Source organism: Nasonia vitripennis, chromosome 4 (assembly GCF_009193385.2).
Source record: "Nasonia vitripennis strain AsymCx chromosome 4, Nvit_psr_1.1, whole genome shotgun sequence".
NCBI classification, from domain to species: Eukaryota; Metazoa; Arthropoda; class Insecta; order Hymenoptera; family Pteromalidae; genus Nasonia; species Nasonia vitripennis.
Window position 1 is genome coordinate 18,739,253 of NC_045760.1, and position 19,951 is coordinate 18,759,203.

Genomic DNA, 19,951 nt, shown 5'->3' on the forward strand with positions numbered 1-19,951 from the left:
GTGTGTGCTGTGTGGATATAGACAGGCGATCGCCGCTCATGTGTTGGTGCTGTGAGGCCGCGTGTGTGTATATGCGAGCTGGATTTTAGGTCGGATTTACACTAGCGATTCCAACAGCCTACCTCTCGATCGGTCGCGCATTTTCGCTATTTGGGCGTTTATTGCTTTTTTCGGAGTTTTAGACTTGAGAAAATTGCGTACGTGCTTGTTTCCTTATCGGTGGGTACCAATATTGAGATACAAACACGATGTCATTAACACACCCGAAAAAGTCTCGTTTTTGAAAGACAGAGCTTTGCGAATGTTATCCGCAGCCGTTGGGTGAACAGGATTGAAACCATTTTTCACCTTAGAGTGCATCGAAATTTCGTCCATGTACATCTATTTTCTAGTTCTTACAAAAATTTCTGTTTGACTCAAACTTATATTCGAATGTTGCCGCGCTGCGAGTTGAAATCGCCAACTTCAACCAAATGTTCATGTCGCGTGAGAACCAAACGAAAATCTTCAGATCAAACACACCAACTGACATTTGAAACTCCAAACTACCTGCCGCGATGCTTCCTGGCGCATTGGCAGGTGGAAAAACGACCTTTGCCTCCTTTCTCACTGGCAGACCGGTCCGCGGACGGTCGCTGCAGCCGCTTTCACGCGACGCTCAACCATATAACGCATATATATATATATATATATATATATATATATATATATATATATATATATATATACACACACGTGTATGCGTGGTCTTTAGGATTCCCACGAAGAAATGCAGCTCGCGGCCCATTTTTCCGATGCCACCGCCGAACTTACCAATTCGACGGAAGAAAGAAAAAGAGGCAGATCGGCAGCTGACCTTAAGACGGCGCGTCGAATATTTTCCTTTTTTTCGGGGTTTGTGGATGTTTGTTAAGTATAAGCTTCATCTAAAAAACTAAATCGAGTTTTTTTAAATTATAATAAGTTTTTATTAACGTATAACGCTACAGAGTAAATTTAATATTCGTGTGAATACTTGTTTCAGCTAATTCAGATTTATCTGCTCAAGAGCAAAATACTGATTTCGCACAATTTCCTATCGAATTGTAGAATACTAATAAAGCGATTGTAGTAAAGTGTTTCTTTCCCATATATTATTCGCAATTGTATATATCTAATGTTATCCATCAAGTATTGAGAGACATTCTGAATTAAATTAATAAATTATGTATAAATACTATATTTCCGCGTTATTTTAAAAATACGATAAATAAATTGCTGAAAAGTTTCTGTCTGTCTCCTTAAACTACTTACAAAACTTTTAACAAAAAATTCCTCTCTCAGCTTTCGTCATCGCCAATAGATTTGCGCATCAGATGCTTTTTATCGTGCTTCTCATAAATTAACTAAAACGGACAAATTCGCATGTACCGACTGTTTTCCAAGTTATATTTCAACATATTCTTCTGCTTTTTCTGTATATGGTTGTATTGATGTATGTCGATTTTAACACGTGCGATCTCAGTGTGTCTGTGTATGTGCGACGTTTATATAAACGCTTCATTAAAGTTTCAAATGCAATGCATGCAATACTTTCGATCTCTTGCAGCATTTTTTTACTTGTGCACCTAACTCGCGTGTTCTAGTTTTTTTTAGCACCTAGGAATATATTACAATACGAGAGCGAAGCTCATAATATGTGTAGTGCGTGACCAAAATACGCGCGAATTAATTCGCGATTTTCGCATTGAATTAATTATGCGCATGAACGGAATCGTTAAAAATTTTTCGATAATTTGCTGTGTACAAATATATCAGTACCCAGGATTTCAGGCCGCTTCTCGAAGCAAAAGTGAAACGTCGACCAAAACTACAGAACCTCCTTCAAGAGTTTGCATACAGTAGAGACTTTCTCATCCTCGTCAGCGCACTTACGAGTACCTAGTCATCGGGTTTGTGCTGTTTCAAAGAATCGCAGTCGCTGCCGTAAATTCTTACTCTGGCGATACCACCGTCCGGTGCTATTATGACTTTCACGTGATTGATCGGCCGGTTGATCAACTCTATAAAGGGATGCTTCAGTCCGTTGCTCTGATTGGGCATCAACTGAATAGAAAAGGAGGAATTCAAAATTATTATGACACAGGGTATTTGTTCGTTTGAATGATTGATAAATAAAGAAAAGTAGTTCAAACCTTAGTTCGGTTTAGGATGATGTCCCAACTTGCTGACTTCAAATCTTGACCAGGTTCCAGGTAGGTGCCTTCGATTTTCACGTTATCCGGACAGTTACCTTTGAAGAATCTTGTGTCGACCTCGATGTAATGTACATAGACAGCCTTTTCTAGAAGCAAAGTTGCCCATTCCTCGCCGTTAATCTATTACAGACATTAAACGTCAATCAGTAGTAAATTTACTTCTGCTCGTTAAACAAAGTGACAAAGAGAAAGTTTCAATCCATCACTTTGGTACACTACCAACAAAATTAGCTGCATAAATAACGCGTTCGAAATTATTCGCATAAAAATTACTCACAGCAAGTAATTTGATAATAACATTGAACAACAGTACACATTTTTAGATTCTGAGGTTGCTAAACTCACCTGCATGAATCCCGAGTCGTCGACCTGAATCTCCGGAGGTCTGTCCAGTCTTCTGGCCGTCTCCCAGGCGTCGTGCATGCCCTTGGGCGGTCCGGGTACGAGCAACGTGTCAGGATGTCCGAAGTGCGCGTTGCTGAACTCCACGCATTTGCCACGCAAGGGTTGCATCATATGCAACCGATTGTTCGGTAGCGACTTCGAGTTTTCGCCGTAGACTCGTAGCCGAGCGACGCCGCCGTCAGGAAAGATGTTGAGGCGCAGGTGCGTGTAGACTCGGTCACCGGTGTCTAGCTCGAAGAAATGATTGCGCGTATCCAGGTTGCCACTTTTCAAGGACGTCATTGGTATGATCGTTTCCCAGTTCTGAGAATTAGAATTGTCATACATCGATTAAGAGGATCTTATTATCCAGCAATCTTATTTTTGTAGTGGAGAAAATAAATATACGCTGCGCTGTGACGTACAAAATAGCGTGATGTTTACCTCTGACTGCAATTCCGAAGCTTTTTCTAGATCCTCAACAGTAGCGGCTGACCCCATTTTGTTCCTGCGGTTTTGAATTCCTTTAGCAGCTGAAAGGTATATCGTCACGGTTATTTTTTACTATATGTGCATGATTTGTATTTTCAATTATAATGATATGGATCTTTCGAATTAATTTAGAAGAGCTGTAGAGATGTTTCTATTATTGTGTCTTTCACCATCAGTGCCGAAAAAAAGGAATAAATATTTTAAAAGAAGAAAATGCATTGTTACTATGAAATAGGCAAGCCCCCTGCAAGGAGAACCTGGGCGCGTAATTGCCCGTGAAAAAGGCTGTGTCAACGCATATGCTGCTTAGAATACTCGGCTTTCCCAGTGCGATTATGGCCCAGTCGTGTCCAGCAATGCGCTTACGACGCGTCTCCCAGCCGTCCATCCATTTTCCGAATTCCGTGTAGTCTTCTCTCCAAACAGGCTCCTCGCTCTGAAAAAATGACGAAATAACATTATACTTAAACTTATACTCTCCATCGGGGCGCTACCGCGAATATGAGTAATCGCAAATCATTGATAATTTACACGTGAACGATGAATAATGTTTCAAATTTAAACAATTTTGTGCTTATCGCTCACACTCCTTAATAATAACTGTCTCAGATGTAAGGTCTTCTTAAAGAATAAGATAAATGCAGCGGGGATTAATTCACCTTGAGTAGATTTTCGGCGACAGCGAAAAAGTCATCAGTAGCGAAAAGAATCGTTCCTCCATTCTGAAAATATAAATCGTCGTTATTTTATCATATTTATTTTTTCGTAATAGCTGTGGGTCTTTCTTGACAAAGCGCGGGCTACATAGTAAGAAAAGTGAACATATGGCTTTTAAAAAATAAAAAACTAAACGCAATAATTAAAAAAAAAGTACTACGTATGTAACGAACGATAAAGTAGTTTTGTAGACATACAGCTGATTTTAAAAATTAGAACGCAGTACGTCTTCATAAACAATGCGTGAATGGCTCGATAACGCAGTGTTTGCGAAATATCGCACTTCAATTCCATTAATACGAGTAGCGCAGTTTCCGCGTAAAACGCATCATGCATTATCGTCTGTTTGTTTCTCTAAAAAATCTCTGTCTCCTTTTTGCTCTCCGGCCTCTTGTAGTGGCGAAATCACACACATCGTGTAACGTGTATAATCAACGCGAGAAAACGACCGTGTGACGTCGAGAGAAATACTTATGGAAGAACCAAGGCCATGCAGTTTTTAGCGAGACAAGTTGCTGTCCTGCAACTGTTTTATTCTTACTCTATTTAGTCTTAGCATAAGTCGCATCTAAATATGAGGTGCTGGGATCAGTGATGCAGTCACGGATCCTTACTTATAATCTTATTATTTTTTCATGTTAAATTCTATTGTGGACTCGATGAACGTAAACGATGCTTATTACCAAATTTTTCTATAATAATGTAGCTATTACAACTCAGTAAAATCTGTTTCGATTACTGAAAAAATTCGATAGGTAAAAGTAAAATTTACAGGGTTTAAATCTTGAAATTCGCAAGTAAAGAATTTGATGAGATGTCTTCAAAAGAAATTTATCTACGGTATACATTTTTGTTTATATAGTTATGTGTTATGTGCGCACATACGTTTGATTGATGATTGTAATAATTTACGATAACTATGAAAATTATTCAAGGTTTTGAAGACATGCATTTCACGTAGTTACTATAATAAATAAACGATCAAAAACTATTTACCTCTTCTGAGTTAACTTGAACACCCTCAACAAAATCCGGAAGCGTCTTCATATTCTTTTAAAAGCGTTTAATAATGGTTTCCGCCAAAATTTGAGCTCCGCAGAAAGTTCACACAATTTACAGATCGCCTATACGTCGCACTCGCCAAACTCTATTGAAACGATCAAAACGCGCGCGCCTTGATATATACTCGACTGCTTGTTATTGATTACAAAATATAGTATACTGACGCAGTGTTTATTTCTGAATGCTTGCGGCGTAGTTACAAGATGGTTACAACAATTTTCCCTTCACCCACCAGTTTAATTTCACCAATAATAAATAAGCAAGTTAATTCATAGCAATGAATACTATAATTGAATTCATTGATATGATAGTAATCTAGTATTGATTCTCGTGTTATCTAATTAAGATTACATTTTAAAAAAGGAAGTTTTCCTTCATTATGCTTTTATAAAACAGCAATATGTTTACATACATTTTGCTTGTACAAATAATTTTTAGGCACTTTTATGTCAGTAAGATTTTGGTATGCTACCGCTAATTCATAAAACACCCAAACTTTTTTAAATAACCCGTATAAGTAATAGAAACATCAGTATAACAATTCTTATTTTACATTTGACGTGGAAAAATTGGTATCTTCGATCATGATAACACGTTCGTTGGCCTTTCCCCAGCCAAGCTATATACGCGGTACATTTGTTTTATACTTTGTATTATGTTCTATGATTAATCGCAATTTGTATTTGAGAATCTGCGCAATTGACCTTTGCGTCACGGAAGTCTTATTATTTATCAAAACTTATTTGTGGTTTCCATTATTCTGATCCGTTTCAACTTATTTGTTTGAAACAATGTGTTTGACAGTGACACAACAAAATTACTATAAGATTAATAAGATGACTACATAATTTCATTCTTACGAAAACTTTACGGAAATGGAAAAATTTTGTTCAATGGATTAGATATAAGATTCTTACCTCTTATAATAGATCAATATGAATGATAAGATATAATCGGAAGAAATTTTCTACGCAAGTTATTTCTTTGGTATCAGAACACAAATTCTTATGATTATTTTCACTTCACAACAAGAGTCACTAGTTTTGTTTTAATTACGCATGTTTTTAGCAAAAGTAAGTATCACAGTATCAACAAATCTTGTAAGATAAAAATATTTGCTAATCTAAATTGAATAAACATTAACTGAATGAAAATGAAGAATGTTTATTTAATTTGAGAAGGCGATATAGTACAAAATGAGTTAAACAGTGTCAGTTATATATGGTAAGGTATGTTGTAAGGTAAATTAGTTACATGTGAAGTATAAAAAACAATCAGATATGAGGCTAATATAGTTACTATACATTTTTTCTATCGTTTAAGACTATTATATTCAAGTTTTATTTTGTTTATAAATATCTTATATATATATATATATATATATATATATATATATATATATATATATATATATATATATATATATATCTTAGTTTTAACTTTTGGGTATGAGAAATATTAATATCTTAAGTATTTTCTCATTTTTTATAATGTACAAGGTAAACTGCAAGTTTTGAGCTTCAATTTTTATAAACAATTTTCATACATATACTTCTGACTTGAAATTAGACTTCTTAGTTCTTTCATTTCATTTGCGTCACTTTGATAAATTATATTCTGACTCAAACCTATGACACCATTGGTCTAAAATTGAAGTTTAGTGGTAAGTAAAGTTACAACGACACCTTTACCTACGGTTATTCAACTGAATAAATACAATCTTACTTTCTTATACCTCACGCATCAAAAAGACACTAAATCTATCAAAACTCTCTCTCTCTCTCTCTCTCTCTCTCTCTCTCTCTCTCTCTCTCTCTCTCTCTCTCTCTTTCACTGCAATCCGGTATAAAATTAAAGTCTCACACGGGCTTCTCTCTTTCCCAACACTCTTTCAGAATCTTCTTGATCCGACTGACAGTAATCGCGTCGGTGACCGGAACGCCATTGTCCCTCTCGATCTTGACCTCGACGTCGTCATCTTTAGCTTTAGTAGGTCTCTTAGCCGAGCCATGAAATTCCTTGGCTTTGGTACCACGACAGACGCACGCAATGTTTTCTGCGGTGATTCCTGCTCCCGGCATAATGACCAGTCTATCTCCAGCACGTTCTACGAGGTCGCCCAAAAGGTACACGCCTTCCGCGGCGGATTTTTCTCTGCCGGACGTGAGAAGTCTTTTGAAGCCTAGATCGATAATAGTATCGAGGGTGTCAAGAGGGCCGTTGGTCATCTCATCAAAGGCGCGATGAAACGTAACTGGTAAGGGGTAAGCTGCAGCGACGACACGCTTGCAGGCATCGGTATCCAGTTCTGAGGAGCTTTTGAGCGCTCCAAAGACGAAGCCATCAATGCCAAGGCTCTTAAGGACCTGAAGGTCTTCTAGCATAGCATCTGTTAAAGTTGAAATTTCCAAATAAAATAAGAATCGAAATTTATAAATAATACAACCGATATAGGAAACGCATAATTTTGTACTTACCAATTTCATCCGGATCGTATATAAAATTTCCACCGCGAATCCTCAGCATTGCAAAGACTGGAATAGTCGCTATTTTCTTGGCTAATTTAGCTAATCCAAAACTCGGAGTTAATCCGCCCTCCGACAAAGCACTGCATAATTCTAGGCGATCAGCTCCACCTTCCACAGCATTTTTAATGGAACCATAAGAATCCACACAGACTTCAAACTGAAATTTACAATTATGCATTAGAAATAAGGTTGTAATACGCGAAAATCATAAAGTTATAGTTCAAACAATTCAATTTAATCTATTAATATATAGGGGGAAAGTATGCATTTAAATTTGCGCTTTGCAAATTTTGAACATTTTAAAAGTTTGCACTCATTGCAGAAAGAAAATGTTTATAAAATGTATAAATGATAATCATTTTTTACTGAAAGGCCTAGTATATACGGTTATAAAGTACTGCAAGTGAATAAAATTAAGAATACAATAGCATCATTTGTAGATGCATTTCACGTACTCTTGTTTTAACATCTTTTATCTTTAGGCATAACTTTTACTTTCAACTAAAACGAAAACCTCCCTTTTAAAAAAATAAAATGTCGATTTTTATCATATACTAGCTAGCAGGACTAGTTAGTGTTCTATTAGAATTATTAACATGCTTGTAGATTACATTTTTTGATGATGATTCTTTGGAACAACTGGTTTCTTGTCTTTTTGGAGATAATGATGGAAGGAATTTTTCAGTCATTTTTTGTCTTTTTGGAGACGATGATGGAAACAAATTTTCAGTCGTTTGATGTCTTTTGAGACAAGGTGATAAACGAATTTCTTCAGTTTCTTTGGTTTTTTTAGGACCATAATCAATTATTAGTGAATTAATGTCTGGCGCATTAATGAATGAATCATTTTCGTCATCCTCAAACTCTTCTTTGATAAATACTTCTTCCACCTCTGGCATGCGTGTTCTAAGATTCAAAGAATTGTCTCCAGAACCTTGGTTGACTCGATGATATTTCCATCCTCCCAAATGTTTCAGATTTATCATAATGCCTCCAGCATTAGATAGTAGTTTCGAAGAAGTACGTCTAAGGGCATGTCCTGTGTATAAATCTGCATTTTTTAGTTTAAGCCATGTAGCTATTTGTCGAGGTATGCAACCAAACTTATTTTTGCCTATTGGCTGATTAGTTAATTTTCCATGGCGATACGTTAGAAAAAAGCGATCCGTTGAAGCATTTTGGAAACGTAGCTTCATGTATTTTTTAACAATTTCACTCATATCTGCATTAATTGTAAATTGCCTTGGTTTGTATGTAATGTCAGGTGGCAAATCAACTACAAGCAATTGGCCCTCTTCAGTAATATGTTTCATCTTCATTTGTGTAAGCTCTTCTCCACGACAATAACCCATGGTTCCAAATATTATAACAACCTAAAAATAGATTAATTCTTATTTAAATCATGAATTGATGTAGATTATACATTTAATTATCTAACAAGCTTCGTGTGAAAACAATATATTGTAAATACTTATGATATTTATATATAAAGATTCTAACCTTATTCGCTAGATGGATCTCATCAGGAGCTTCTTCTAAAAATTTTTTTATTTGTTCTCCTGAGAAAACTTCTGATTTCTTACTTCTATATCCTGATGAGTTAATTTTTAACTGGTTAAGTAAAACCTTATAGGTGCTAATGTCAATATTTTCTCTGACTTTAATCATGGTTTTAATCATGGAATAGTGCGCCCAAACACTTGAGGGCTTGTATTTCTTCATATATTTATCAAAATAGACTAACATAGTTTCTTCAGATATAGTTGCCTCGTTTTCTTTCAACCAATTTGAAAAGATATTGTAAGCGGCATAATATTTACTTCTTGATTTTCCGGGAAGGCTATCATCTTCGTTTATTTCTTGATCTTGTTGAAAACTTGTATCAACAGATTTTACATCTTCTATGTCAAGTGATTCATTCTGAAACGTTTCTTTTTCACTTTCCGAACTCCACATTGTAGCGAGATCGAATTGAAAACTAGTTTCTATCATATCGTAACAGCCCCAATATACAACATTGGATGTGCAAATATATATAACTTTGCTAATATAATATTTCACGTATATATGTACAACGAAAGGATTTAATACTGATGATATAGCGTTGTCCCCGAAGTAGGCAGAAAGAGCGGAGTGTTCAGTGTTCCTCTTATATGTATGAAGTGAAGTGATTCGCAAGTCCTATCTGCGCCTGCGTAGGAGAGAGTTTCGGAGAATAGCATATTAGGGCGCGAGATTCAAACACTTATAGGAATAAAAATTGTACAATGTATACAAATGAAACGTGCAGTATAATGCAAAAATGAAACAGACTTCCAAGCGAACTCTGTGATACCTATATCTAATTATACTCACAGCTGATTTCAAATCAAAAGATTGAGTAGCTGGTACTTAAGTTTTCATAATACTTTTTCATAACTTTGTTAAATTTCGTTTCAATACTTTTTTGCTTACATTTGGCAATAATTCATTTTTAGTACAAAGCGAACGCAAGGATGGCAAACCCTTGTTATGGGCTCGCCATTTCACCGGCTCCCGAGGACGATATGCTATTTTTTGCAACGCCTTGGGTAAAAGTACGACATTCTATAACATTTCATTTTATTTTACACACACATAATTTGTTCGTTTAACACAGAGCAAATATGTTTTTTTAATCATTAATCTTATGCTGTAAGTGGCACATTGTGTAAGAAATTGTAATACACAGCAAAATGCAAGAAAATGTAACCAACCACAAACCTTTTCTTACGATATAATATAATATTAGGAGTAATTCAAGGAAGTGTAATGATGAGTGTGATATTATTACGCCTGCAGTCTGCAATCGCCACTCAAGATTTTTTACATTTTATTTCACTTCCTTAAATTATTTTTTTTTCACATTTTCATTGTGGATTCTTGACAAAATGTATAATAAAATGTAGCAGATTGTTTAGGCAGCAGCTGTTGCAATGGGCTCTGGGACAAAACAATTCCTCCGGGTATTGTCGTTCTTTTCTATTCTATAGTTCTTATATATCTTACAAATATGCAGTACAATATTAGTATATTGTGTACCAAGGCGAGGGCGTTTACGAGCCGCAGACGAGTACTGCAACCACACGAGGCCAAAAAGCCCGCTTAGCCCTTGGTGCACACCATATTTTTTGTAACGCATGCACTGATTTTTGCGTTTCAAACTGCATTTGTTGAATTTCACGCGAATTTAAAAGATTTGCCAATGAATTGGGGAGCGGGCGCAAAAGTATTTTGCGAAAAACGACTACTTTTGTCCCTAATTCTAGGTTAAAAAAACGCGAAAATCGTGCATGTGTTACAAAAACAACTTTACGTAAGTCATAACCTCATAAGTGCAGTATACATGCAAACGATAAAAATTCTATTTTTTTAAATCTAAGGCAGCTTTTTTAATAAAAAATATAGAAATAAAGAATATTTTTTAACTTACCAACGATTCAGATCTATTCATAATTATAAATAATTCTTATTTTGCATGCTATTACCATCATATACGCACTAGCCGATATTATCTTCGTTATACATAAATTATCAATTATCTACTCTCAGATTAACGTAGTCTAGATAAAGCGATTCAGGTACGTAAACGTAGAAATAAGTACCCGAGACAAATACTATAATTCTGGACAAAAAATATCTTCTTGTTTTATTATTAATATTACATGTTAAAATCGTCTAACAAGATGAAACTAGCATCAAGTTCCAGCCGAACTTCTTATTAGATTAAATGCTGAATAAGAAAGCCTTATAATCTGCAAGTGAATTAAATACAGTTTTTAATTCTGCTTTTATGATGTACATAGATATGTAGAGTATATTTATTTGATCGGAAGTGTGATAGCTGTCAGGAAATCAAATTGTATGGCTAATAGCCAATAAGCGACAGTCAGTGTGATAGCCAAGTCCACTACCCGCGAAAATCGTGGTAACTGTGGATTATTATGTTCAAGTAAGCCCTTTTCATGCAAAAATATCGCGAGTTGTTAAAACGCGGTCAAGTATTTAAAGAAAATAAAAAACTCGTGGACCTTTTTTACAGAGTTTAAAAGTGTTGTCTCCTTAACTCTAGGACTTGGTTTGATTGTATTTTAACAAAATGTTACTTTTTTACCCGTTTTCAGTCATTCGAAAAATTTTACTTTGTAAAAAACCAATAAGGGACTTATTTCGTTTAGTTTCGCAGCCATTATAGACTTGTAGGCTACAAGTACAATTTTGGAATCGCCCATTGCCTTGCAATTAGTTTTGCAATAGACGTTTTGCGGACGATAACGATAAGTCCATAGAGTTCTTGACATAACGACATAACTCGATACTTTTGCAACGGTGCACAAAGCAAAAAAAAGTATAAGATGGTCATAGAAGTGCCGCATGGATACGTGTATTAAATGTGTTAATTGACCTGTATACCCCGTATCGCGCCCCACCTCGTTTGCTCCGACTCCGATCTCACCCCGGATCTCACAAGTATAAGTTTGAACATTGAAACCTTTTTTTGTTAAATGAAAAGTGGACTCATGTCATTTTGGCTGACAGCCATAGTATAAAGTCATTTCATAAGTATTTAAAAAACTTTGACAGTATCCTACTACCCTTGGCAATTTAATAAAGTATTTCAACGATTTTGAGCTTCTAGATATAAAAAAATGATGCAGTGATTTGTTTATTTTTAGATTATAAAACAGTTTCCGAAACATCATTCAATATTTAATTGCTTCATCTTTTATAAAGTAGGTATTAGGATTGAGGGTTTTTATTTTTCTAATACGTGTTAAAAAAGAGCATTTTCGGCGCCATATAATAAAGTGGAGCGAAAATACAGGCTTCCGAACGTAAGACAAAAAGTAGAGCAAGATTCTCTTTGTCGCCCCTTATAATAAGTCTTGCGTAAACTACGTTCTAACATTAATTTCATTCGTGAACATATAACAAAGCAACGCCTATATTATTTTTCTCCCCCCGCCTTATTACACCGCAATAATTTCTTCGAACAAATTCGTCCAAGAAACGTCCGACGTCGTTTTTCACACGATTTCCTCGACACCAGCGGTGCAAGGGAATGACAAATGGAAAATAATCATGCGGCCAAACTGTCGTCGTGTAAGTTCAGCAGGCGCGGCATAGGTCGTTCGGTCGCGCACTCTGTACTTCACGCTGAAAGCGATTTTTATCAAAGGATGCCGTCGCGCCGTTTCCTTTCAGAATTGAAGTGCCTGGCGTTTGTTTGTCAGCCACTTGATCAGAAATGTATGATCAGATTCAAAACGATTATCAGAAATCGATTTCATTATCAAGATTGAAAATTCCCGCAGTCGATACATTATCGCTTGAAAATATCTCGGTGATCCCCCTTCTCTATTCTAAAATCGAGCAAAATCAGCAGCGAGTAATCTCTCAAACAGGCTCTCTTTCACTCACAGGTGTGTGTATCGCATCTCTTGCGCTATACACGTCGCGCCTCTTTGAAATTGATGAAGCGAGCTGTTACGTACGAGTCTTATAAATCTCTCTTCCATCCATTATACACATCTATATAAGATATCCGAGAAAACGTTAATGACTGGTTATGTAATGATTAAAAGCGCGCACGACGATGACAGGCGCGAATACGCTTACTTATAAGCATCAGCATCTCGAGGATCGATTATGCGCCTTATACGAGCCCGTTAATCGCGCTGATTACGCGCGGCTGTGTGTGTAACTTACACGCACACACACTCTCACGAGAGAGGGAGAGCCTCAGGGACCCCGGGGATAATAACAAGTTCCCGATGCCACACATACGCTCTATCGCAGCCTTGCGCGCGCACCGTTAGAACGACCGCAATTAACTTTATGAGGCCGTTCCGTGAGGCCTCTCGCGTTCGTTCGCGCGCGCGCGAACATGTGTGTAGGCTTCGCTCTATGATTAAACGCAGCGCGCGAAAGGAGGGTCGCGATCGTACGAGCGAGTTGCCACCAATCTTCCTGAGAAGCGACGAACTAGCCTGGCAGTTAAAATTTTGGAACTTCTATATATACGAATCAAGTGGTCCTCATTTCACTCGCGAGTAAGGTTTACCAAACGCCACCTGTTGATAACAGTTTTGCGCCTCTCATGTAGATCTAGACAGCACTGCCCGAGAGAGAGGGAACTGTAGTTGAGTAGTACGGCTATGGATCCGCTAGGTGGCTACCCGTAACACTAAAGCAAAATTGGTTCTCGAGGAGATATAAACGAGCAGCAAGTTATCACCAATTTTTCCGAGAAGCATCGTACTACCGACAGCTCTAATTTTTGAACCTTTATATAAATCACCCAAGTGCGAATCTTTATCATTTCACCTTTGTATTTACATGAATGTTGGTCTACATAACAAAATTAATTAATAAATAAATGAATAAAAACCATTTTATTTTTTTTTTCATGTAATTTTGATCGCCTTTATCACCTTGATTTTTTTTATTTTCACACTTTAGTTAACGAGTCATGATAGTTTTAAACAAAACTACATTTCAAGTATATCCTAAAATCTAATTGGTGTAATTATAGCCCAAATACTGGCGATGCTTCTATCTTTCAAGATGCGTTTGCGTGCCGCAACTGCAGTTTCGTATGTCGCATTATACACAGCGAAGAGTCGCCTCGCAATGAATCCGTTGACAATCCTCTCATCGATTTCGAGCATTGATCAATGCCAGTTTACGTTTATTCAAAGGGAGAAAATCTATATATAGGCAAATATCTATAAGCAAAGTTATACACACCAGGATTCGCGAATGAAAGCGTGAGCGTCCTGTTTGCTCGTGGTAAACAAACGCATCTTGTCTGACACTTGTAGAACCACCTCAGAGCCCTGCAACACATCGCAAGGAGCCGAGCTCGTTCACTTTGGGCTCGAATCGTATACATCCGCGTCTAGGAACGGGCGGAACAGCAGCAGCAGCACCTGGTGTCAGGGACAGAAATGATTTATCGATATTTTATTTTCGGCTCACGCGTGTGCACAGCGGCGTCTCTCAACCGGATACGGTCAGCTTCGTGTCAATAGCGCCGGCGGTGGCCTTGTTCTCTTCTCTCTCTATCTCTCTTCCTTCCAGAAAAGCTCCCCTCGAAATATCGGTAATTTTATTTTCGAAAATAACAGCTACGCGACGGGGCACCGCCGACCCTCTATACTTATCTGGCGCCTGCGCTCGTTACGTAGTCGTTATAGGCAGAAACGCTTCTAGGAGTATAGAGAGAAAGAGGGCCCACGGCTGTATATGCGTCGCCTCCCCCCCCCCCCCCCCCTGGTAGCAACGTTCCCGAGAAAGTACCCGAAAACTACCGAGATTTTTCAAATCTAGCAGGTTTACAGAGTAGAATCTAGACGAAAACCCCGATAAATCAGACATGATTTCTGGAAGAAATCTCGGTAGAATTTTTTCTCCACTATGATTTGTTCATATAACCTTACTTTTCACACCAATAATCCTGTTCTGCATTGACATTGTTTGAAAATATTGATGAATATATATACCCTATAAATTCATCTACAATATTTTTTGTGAAGGGGAAACATGATTTTTAAGGTGCACATTAATAGTGAAAACCTAACCCTACACATGCATGCTCTGATACATGACAGTATGTACAGCATTGTGTACTGACTGACTTTGTATTATTCAAGTACAATTACTGTGTCAAAAGTGTCATCGATGCACTCAAAGTCACCAATGATGAGGTTTGCACAGGTATTTCAATATCATCAGTATGCAAGCCAGTTACTCTCAACCACAAAATCTCTCATAATTATGGTAAATCCATGATATTAAAGGTGGATGTCTGTTCTTTTGCGTTGAGACTTGTTTAATTATTTAGAAACAGACTGTCATATCAGTTTTCACTTAACAGTCTTGGTTCGGCTTTTCACCCTGAACCCCAAAAATGCAGATAGCTCTGTACATGAAAATCGAATTCATATCATCTAGAATCAATTCAACTCAATATATTGTTACAACATGCTAACACAAATTAAGTTGCGAAATTTCAGCCCTCTAGGTATGAGGTTTTCAAGTGAGAGCAAAATCAAATATTATTGATTTCTATTACTTTTTTCACAATTTTATTTTGGCTCTCATTTGAAAACTATCATACTACAGAGAGCTGAAATTTCGCAACTTAATTTGTGTTAGCATGTTGTAACAATATATTGAGCTGAATTGATTCTAGATGATATGAATTCAACTTTCATGTATAGACCCACCTGTATTTTTGCCGCCAAAGCCATACGGTTCAGGGTGCAAAGCCGAGCCAAGACTGTTAAGTGAAAACTGAGATGGCAGGCTGTTTCTAAATAATTTAACAAGTCTTAATGCAAAAGAACAGACATCAAACTTCAATATCATGGATTTATCATGATAATGATAGTACTCGGACATTGACAGAAACTGGCTCGCGTACTGATGAGGTTGAAATATCTGTTCAAACCTCATGATTGGTGACTTTGAGCACATCGATGACACTTTTTACACAGTACTTGCACTTACACAACACAAAGTCAGTCAGAGCAGCATGCTTGTACATACTGTCATATATGGCAGTATGCATGTGTAGGGTTAGGTTTTCACTCTTAATGGGCACTTTAAAAATCATATTTTCCCTTCAAAATCATTCTAGATGAATTAATAGGCTAAATATTCATCATGCAACATTGACTGAAACTGTGAATACTGTAGTTCTGTCTGCTATGCTATTCTGCTGTATAACATAGCAGACAACCTCTACAATACGCGTCGTATACTTCTAGTATGCCTGTGCCTAGCCTGAACCGTCCGCGCATGCGCAAAAAATTAAGAGAACTTCTGCTACTGGGGTTTCATCGTAGAAACTACGCATATTTCTCGACGGATTCTGGGTTTTATTTCTACCGAGTCGCTAGGGAACGGGCCAGAACTTATCGGCCATTTACTACCAGGGTAGGTAGAATAAGCTAGCCTACTGTATAATTATCTGAGAATCAGAAACAAAGTAGAGCGAAAATGGTTGTTTTTCCCTTATACACGGAGAGAAATACTGTAGTAAAATTTACTGAAAAGTACAGCAGTTTGGCCACAGAGCCAAAATAGTGGGGAAATTACTGTACTGTACAGTATAATTTACTGTACGTGAAGTAAATTTTACTGTAAAAAGTACAATAAATTTTCTAAGGCAGTACAGTAATTTTTATGGCGACTAGTCGGTTGTACTAGTCTATATAATAAATTTTACTGTATTTTTTCGTAATTTCGAATCGGTTTCTCGATTTTCTTTAATCAGCTGTTCAAACGTCTTGAAGCGCCACAATGCAGATGTTTTTAACGAACGCGGTGGCAGAATTGATAAATGATTTTTTCTTACGTTCTTCATTTCAATTAAAATTTGTAATGAATAAAATCTTTTCAAAATGATTTTTAATTGTTTCCATAAAATTACTGTACTGTCTTGTAAAAGTTACTGAACTGTCAGTCTGTGACAAAATTACTGTTCAGTATGGTAAATAAAAAAATTCCTTTAGAATGTATTTAATTTTACTGGACTATTTCTCCCGGTGTAGGATAAAAAATGACCATTTTCGCTCCCCTTTCTATATTCATTTATTTGCAAGATTTTCGAAATTTTCAAATGCACGCACATATATTTATAAATACTCGCACCTTGTGGTGAACGACTCAAAAAGCTCTATTCTCGATCCACTTCATAGGCGACTAAAAATGGCCTTTCTTCTGCAGGCTCCTATAATTGTACAATGTACTATTCTGACAAACAAAAGAAAAGTAGTATGACCTCATAATTGAAAAGTATAGGTATTGAATGGAGGGATCATATGTTAAAAAAGTAAAATATATTAATATCGCTATTACTAACATTAACATAAGTGTCTAGAGATAATACAATGTAATTGTAGCAGCGTACAACAATGGGCTTCCTAGTACGATGTGTTACAAATAAAATTAATTTCCAAGATTTTATGTTTAATAAATTCCACTCTGTATCATAGATTTTCAAAGCAAAATCCATGCTCTGAAAATTGGAATTAATATTAAATTAGTATGACAAAGTTGCTTCGAACACATAAATTAATTTGTGTTTCGTACTTTTAACGTCACTTCGTTTCCAAACCAACAGTACAAAAAGAATTCCGTTAACATGCTCACTGCGTAGCCAAAAACCATGAACCATTCCAAACCCAGACTCTTTATAGACATTTGATAAACACTTATTGTGATAACAACGGAACTTACACAGAATTGTACCAGAATTATAATGTTGAAGGTCTTTACAAATTCATTCATATACCTGCATATGTATTTGTATTTGTATTTATGCAACTTAGATAACAAAATTATACGCTTTAATATTGATTCTGCACTTACTCATATACATGAATATGATGCCTGATGTATTGGCTCAGCATTATGTTTTCGTGTTCATCAGCTGCACTATCAGACCATCTAGATCTTGCTATCTCAACGATTTTAGGCAAATTTCTCCAACGCGAATCCAAGATCTCGAATTGGGCGCAAGCCTGCTGCATAAAACCAGTAATGATATTGACAATCATGACACCCATTGTTCCACAGCAAGCTAATCCTAAACCTTGATGAAGGTAGGACAACCAGTAATTTAAGCTGTTGCTTCTCGTATCATAGGGCAACCAAGTTTTAAAAGGTAAATTGCGATGTTCCTTTGATTGCAGTAATGGTATTGTCATCATTGTCATAATATTTCCGTATACCATAGTTATGCACATCAGTGTAACGAATCTGCTTGAAGAGAATAAGTGACACACAATATATAGTACATATAATAAAGGTTTTGACTTATATTTTAATAATTTTTAAATGAACTTATAGCTACAGATATGACGAAATTTAAATGCCAAATAAAATTATGATCCGTTGATGTCGCTTAATGTATGAATTAAAAAGATAGGCTTTTAATAAAACATATACATTTTGATCAGTATCATTTTTGTAACTCTAGAACTTGTGCTGTTTACTGTATATTATAATAAAAAAAGAATTATGATGTGCAATATTTCCAATATAATGAAGGATTGCCTTCTGGTTTATTAAGTAGTTAAATCATTTCAAAAAATGCAATGCAGACAGATTTATATTTACAATAATCAATATTCGATGTCTCAATTAGTTGAAATAATCTTAAAAAAAATACATATAGATACAATATAACCTGTTGACGTCATCGAACTTTTTTTGAATCTTCAATTCATTCAAGTTTTTCGGAATGCAGCAGCTTTTCAGTAGCATATCTCCCAGATGAGCCATATTATCTCTGTTTGCCAAAAAATTCATGGATTTAATAGAAACACCAGCAGTAGTAAGCAACAGAAACAATGTGTCCGAAATTTCATCATAATGATCAGAAATTAATTTGACAACTGCAATTAGCTCTGTGGCTACAAAAGAATACATTATCATCATTACTGCTAAAGACCAACAGTCGTATTGGTAACCCTTCCACGTCGACTTCCAACTATTTGGTTTCCAAATGCCAATATATTTAAGAATAGTAAAAGGTAAACGTATAGTATGCATTACTTTTTACTTTGTCTTATATTGTCATTGACTGCACTTTCCGAAAAATTCGGGTTCATGGTCGCCCAAGGAGAAGTGTATGTGTGTACATAGAAACGTTAGTGGAAATGTACCGGTACAGCATTACCAGATCTGCGATAGAAAATGAAATCAATACTTTAAACGTGCCTTTGTTATAATTAATTTAATGCGTTTGCAAGACTTTGTGAAGGTATGTAATTTATGTAATGCGATGTGTGCACCAGTGTAATAACTTGGAGCTAAGATAATAGTGAACGGCGCCGTTCAGCGTTAATTATTCGGATGGTTCTAGACACGATACATTACAAACTTCTAAGGTGTTCTCTAGAATCTTGTGAATTTCTAAAATCAATTGATTAGATACCTCGCTCTTTGTGATACGTGTCGTAATGTACTATCTGGATATATTATTGTTGAAGTATAAAACGATAAGTATAATGCATTAGCCATAGTGTTATCTATCTCGGCATCGCATGTAATATATTATACACGTGTTTTCTTTCTTTGTTTCGCATTTTCGCATATCACATCCTTTATTATTTTCATAAAGGTGTATACAGGCGTATGCGCGGGTGTATCGAATCGGACACATAATATTCGCATCAGCATATCTAATTTACTTACATATACATTGTCGAGCATACAATGTATTTTTTTCGTCGTGTACGTCTCTATTTTTGTTACCTACCCAACGAATGGCTCTCGATAATTATAAGCTCTATCGAAGAGACGCCAAATGATTCGCGAACGTGCAAAATATAAGAAAATTATACGTCTAAGGTCTTGTATATACCCGAGACCCGTACGCTAGCAGCCCATACAAATGAATATGCGTGCTCTGTAATCATTCCTAAAATATGTAATTTCGTAACATTGTATAGGCGGCTACCGTCGCACGAATATTAACACATGCAGCGCTAAGAAATT

At 36.3% G+C, this 19,951-nt stretch overlaps 3 protein-coding genes across 7 annotated transcripts; all 3 read right to left on the reverse strand.

Moving 5' to 3' along the window:
* Window positions 1-944: 944 nt before the first annotated feature.
* On the reverse strand, window positions 945-6,243 carry LOC100121383 (probable allantoicase). Of its 3 annotated transcripts, none has more exons than XM_001604950.5 (7): window positions 4,827-6,243; window positions 3,773-3,835; window positions 3,339-3,549; window positions 3,066-3,154; window positions 2,583-2,945; window positions 2,175-2,357; window positions 945-2,085 (listed from the first exon to the last, which is right to left on the reverse strand). In XM_001604950.5, exons 1-7 carry the CDS (start codon window positions 4,875-4,877, stop codon window positions 1,921-1,923), a joined length of 1,125 nt encoding a protein of 374 aa, XP_001605000.1. In that variant the 5' UTR covers window positions 4,878-6,243; the 3' UTR covers window positions 945-1,920. The 3 variants fall into 3 exon arrangements, with proteins under 3 accessions (XP_001605000.1, XP_032454876.1, XP_032454875.1); XM_032598985.1 differs by having other exon boundaries at window positions 3,699-3,835; XM_032598984.1 differs by having other exon boundaries at window positions 4,028-6,242.
* Window positions 6,244-6,363: 120 nt separating this feature from the next.
* On the reverse strand, window positions 6,364-10,961 carry LOC100680302. 2 transcript variants are annotated; one of them, XM_016985371.3, is made up of 5 exons: window positions 8,921-10,961; window positions 8,032-8,793; window positions 7,370-7,577; window positions 6,725-7,281; window positions 6,364-6,676 (listed from the first exon to the last, which is right to left on the reverse strand). In XM_016985371.3, the coding sequence occupies exons 1-4, from the start codon at window positions 9,410-9,412 to the stop codon at window positions 6,752-6,754; spliced, it is 1,992 nt and encodes a 663-aa protein (XP_016840860.1). In that variant the 5' UTR covers window positions 9,413-10,961; the 3' UTR covers window positions 6,364-6,676; window positions 6,725-6,751. The 2 variants fall into 2 exon arrangements, with proteins under 2 accessions (XP_016840860.1, XP_032454871.1); XM_032598980.1 differs by having other exon boundaries at window positions 6,404-7,281.
* Window positions 9,095-19,929, reverse strand: LOC100678645 (odorant receptor 46a). 2 transcript variants are annotated; one of them, XM_032598983.1, is made up of 7 exons: window positions 19,007-19,929; window positions 18,639-18,740; window positions 17,819-18,208; window positions 17,540-17,741; window positions 17,310-17,465; window positions 10,872-11,193; window positions 9,095-9,611 (listed from the first exon to the last, which is right to left on the reverse strand). In XM_032598983.1, the coding sequence occupies exons 1-6, from the start codon at window positions 19,060-19,062 to the stop codon at window positions 11,137-11,139; spliced, it is 963 nt and encodes a 320-aa protein (XP_032454874.1). In that variant the 5' UTR covers window positions 19,063-19,929; the 3' UTR covers window positions 9,095-9,611; window positions 10,872-11,136. The 2 variants fall into 2 exon arrangements, with proteins under 2 accessions (XP_032454874.1, XP_031785566.2); XM_031929706.2 differs by having other exon boundaries at window positions 18,639-19,928.
* Between the last annotated feature and the right edge of the window lie 22 nt (window positions 19,930-19,951).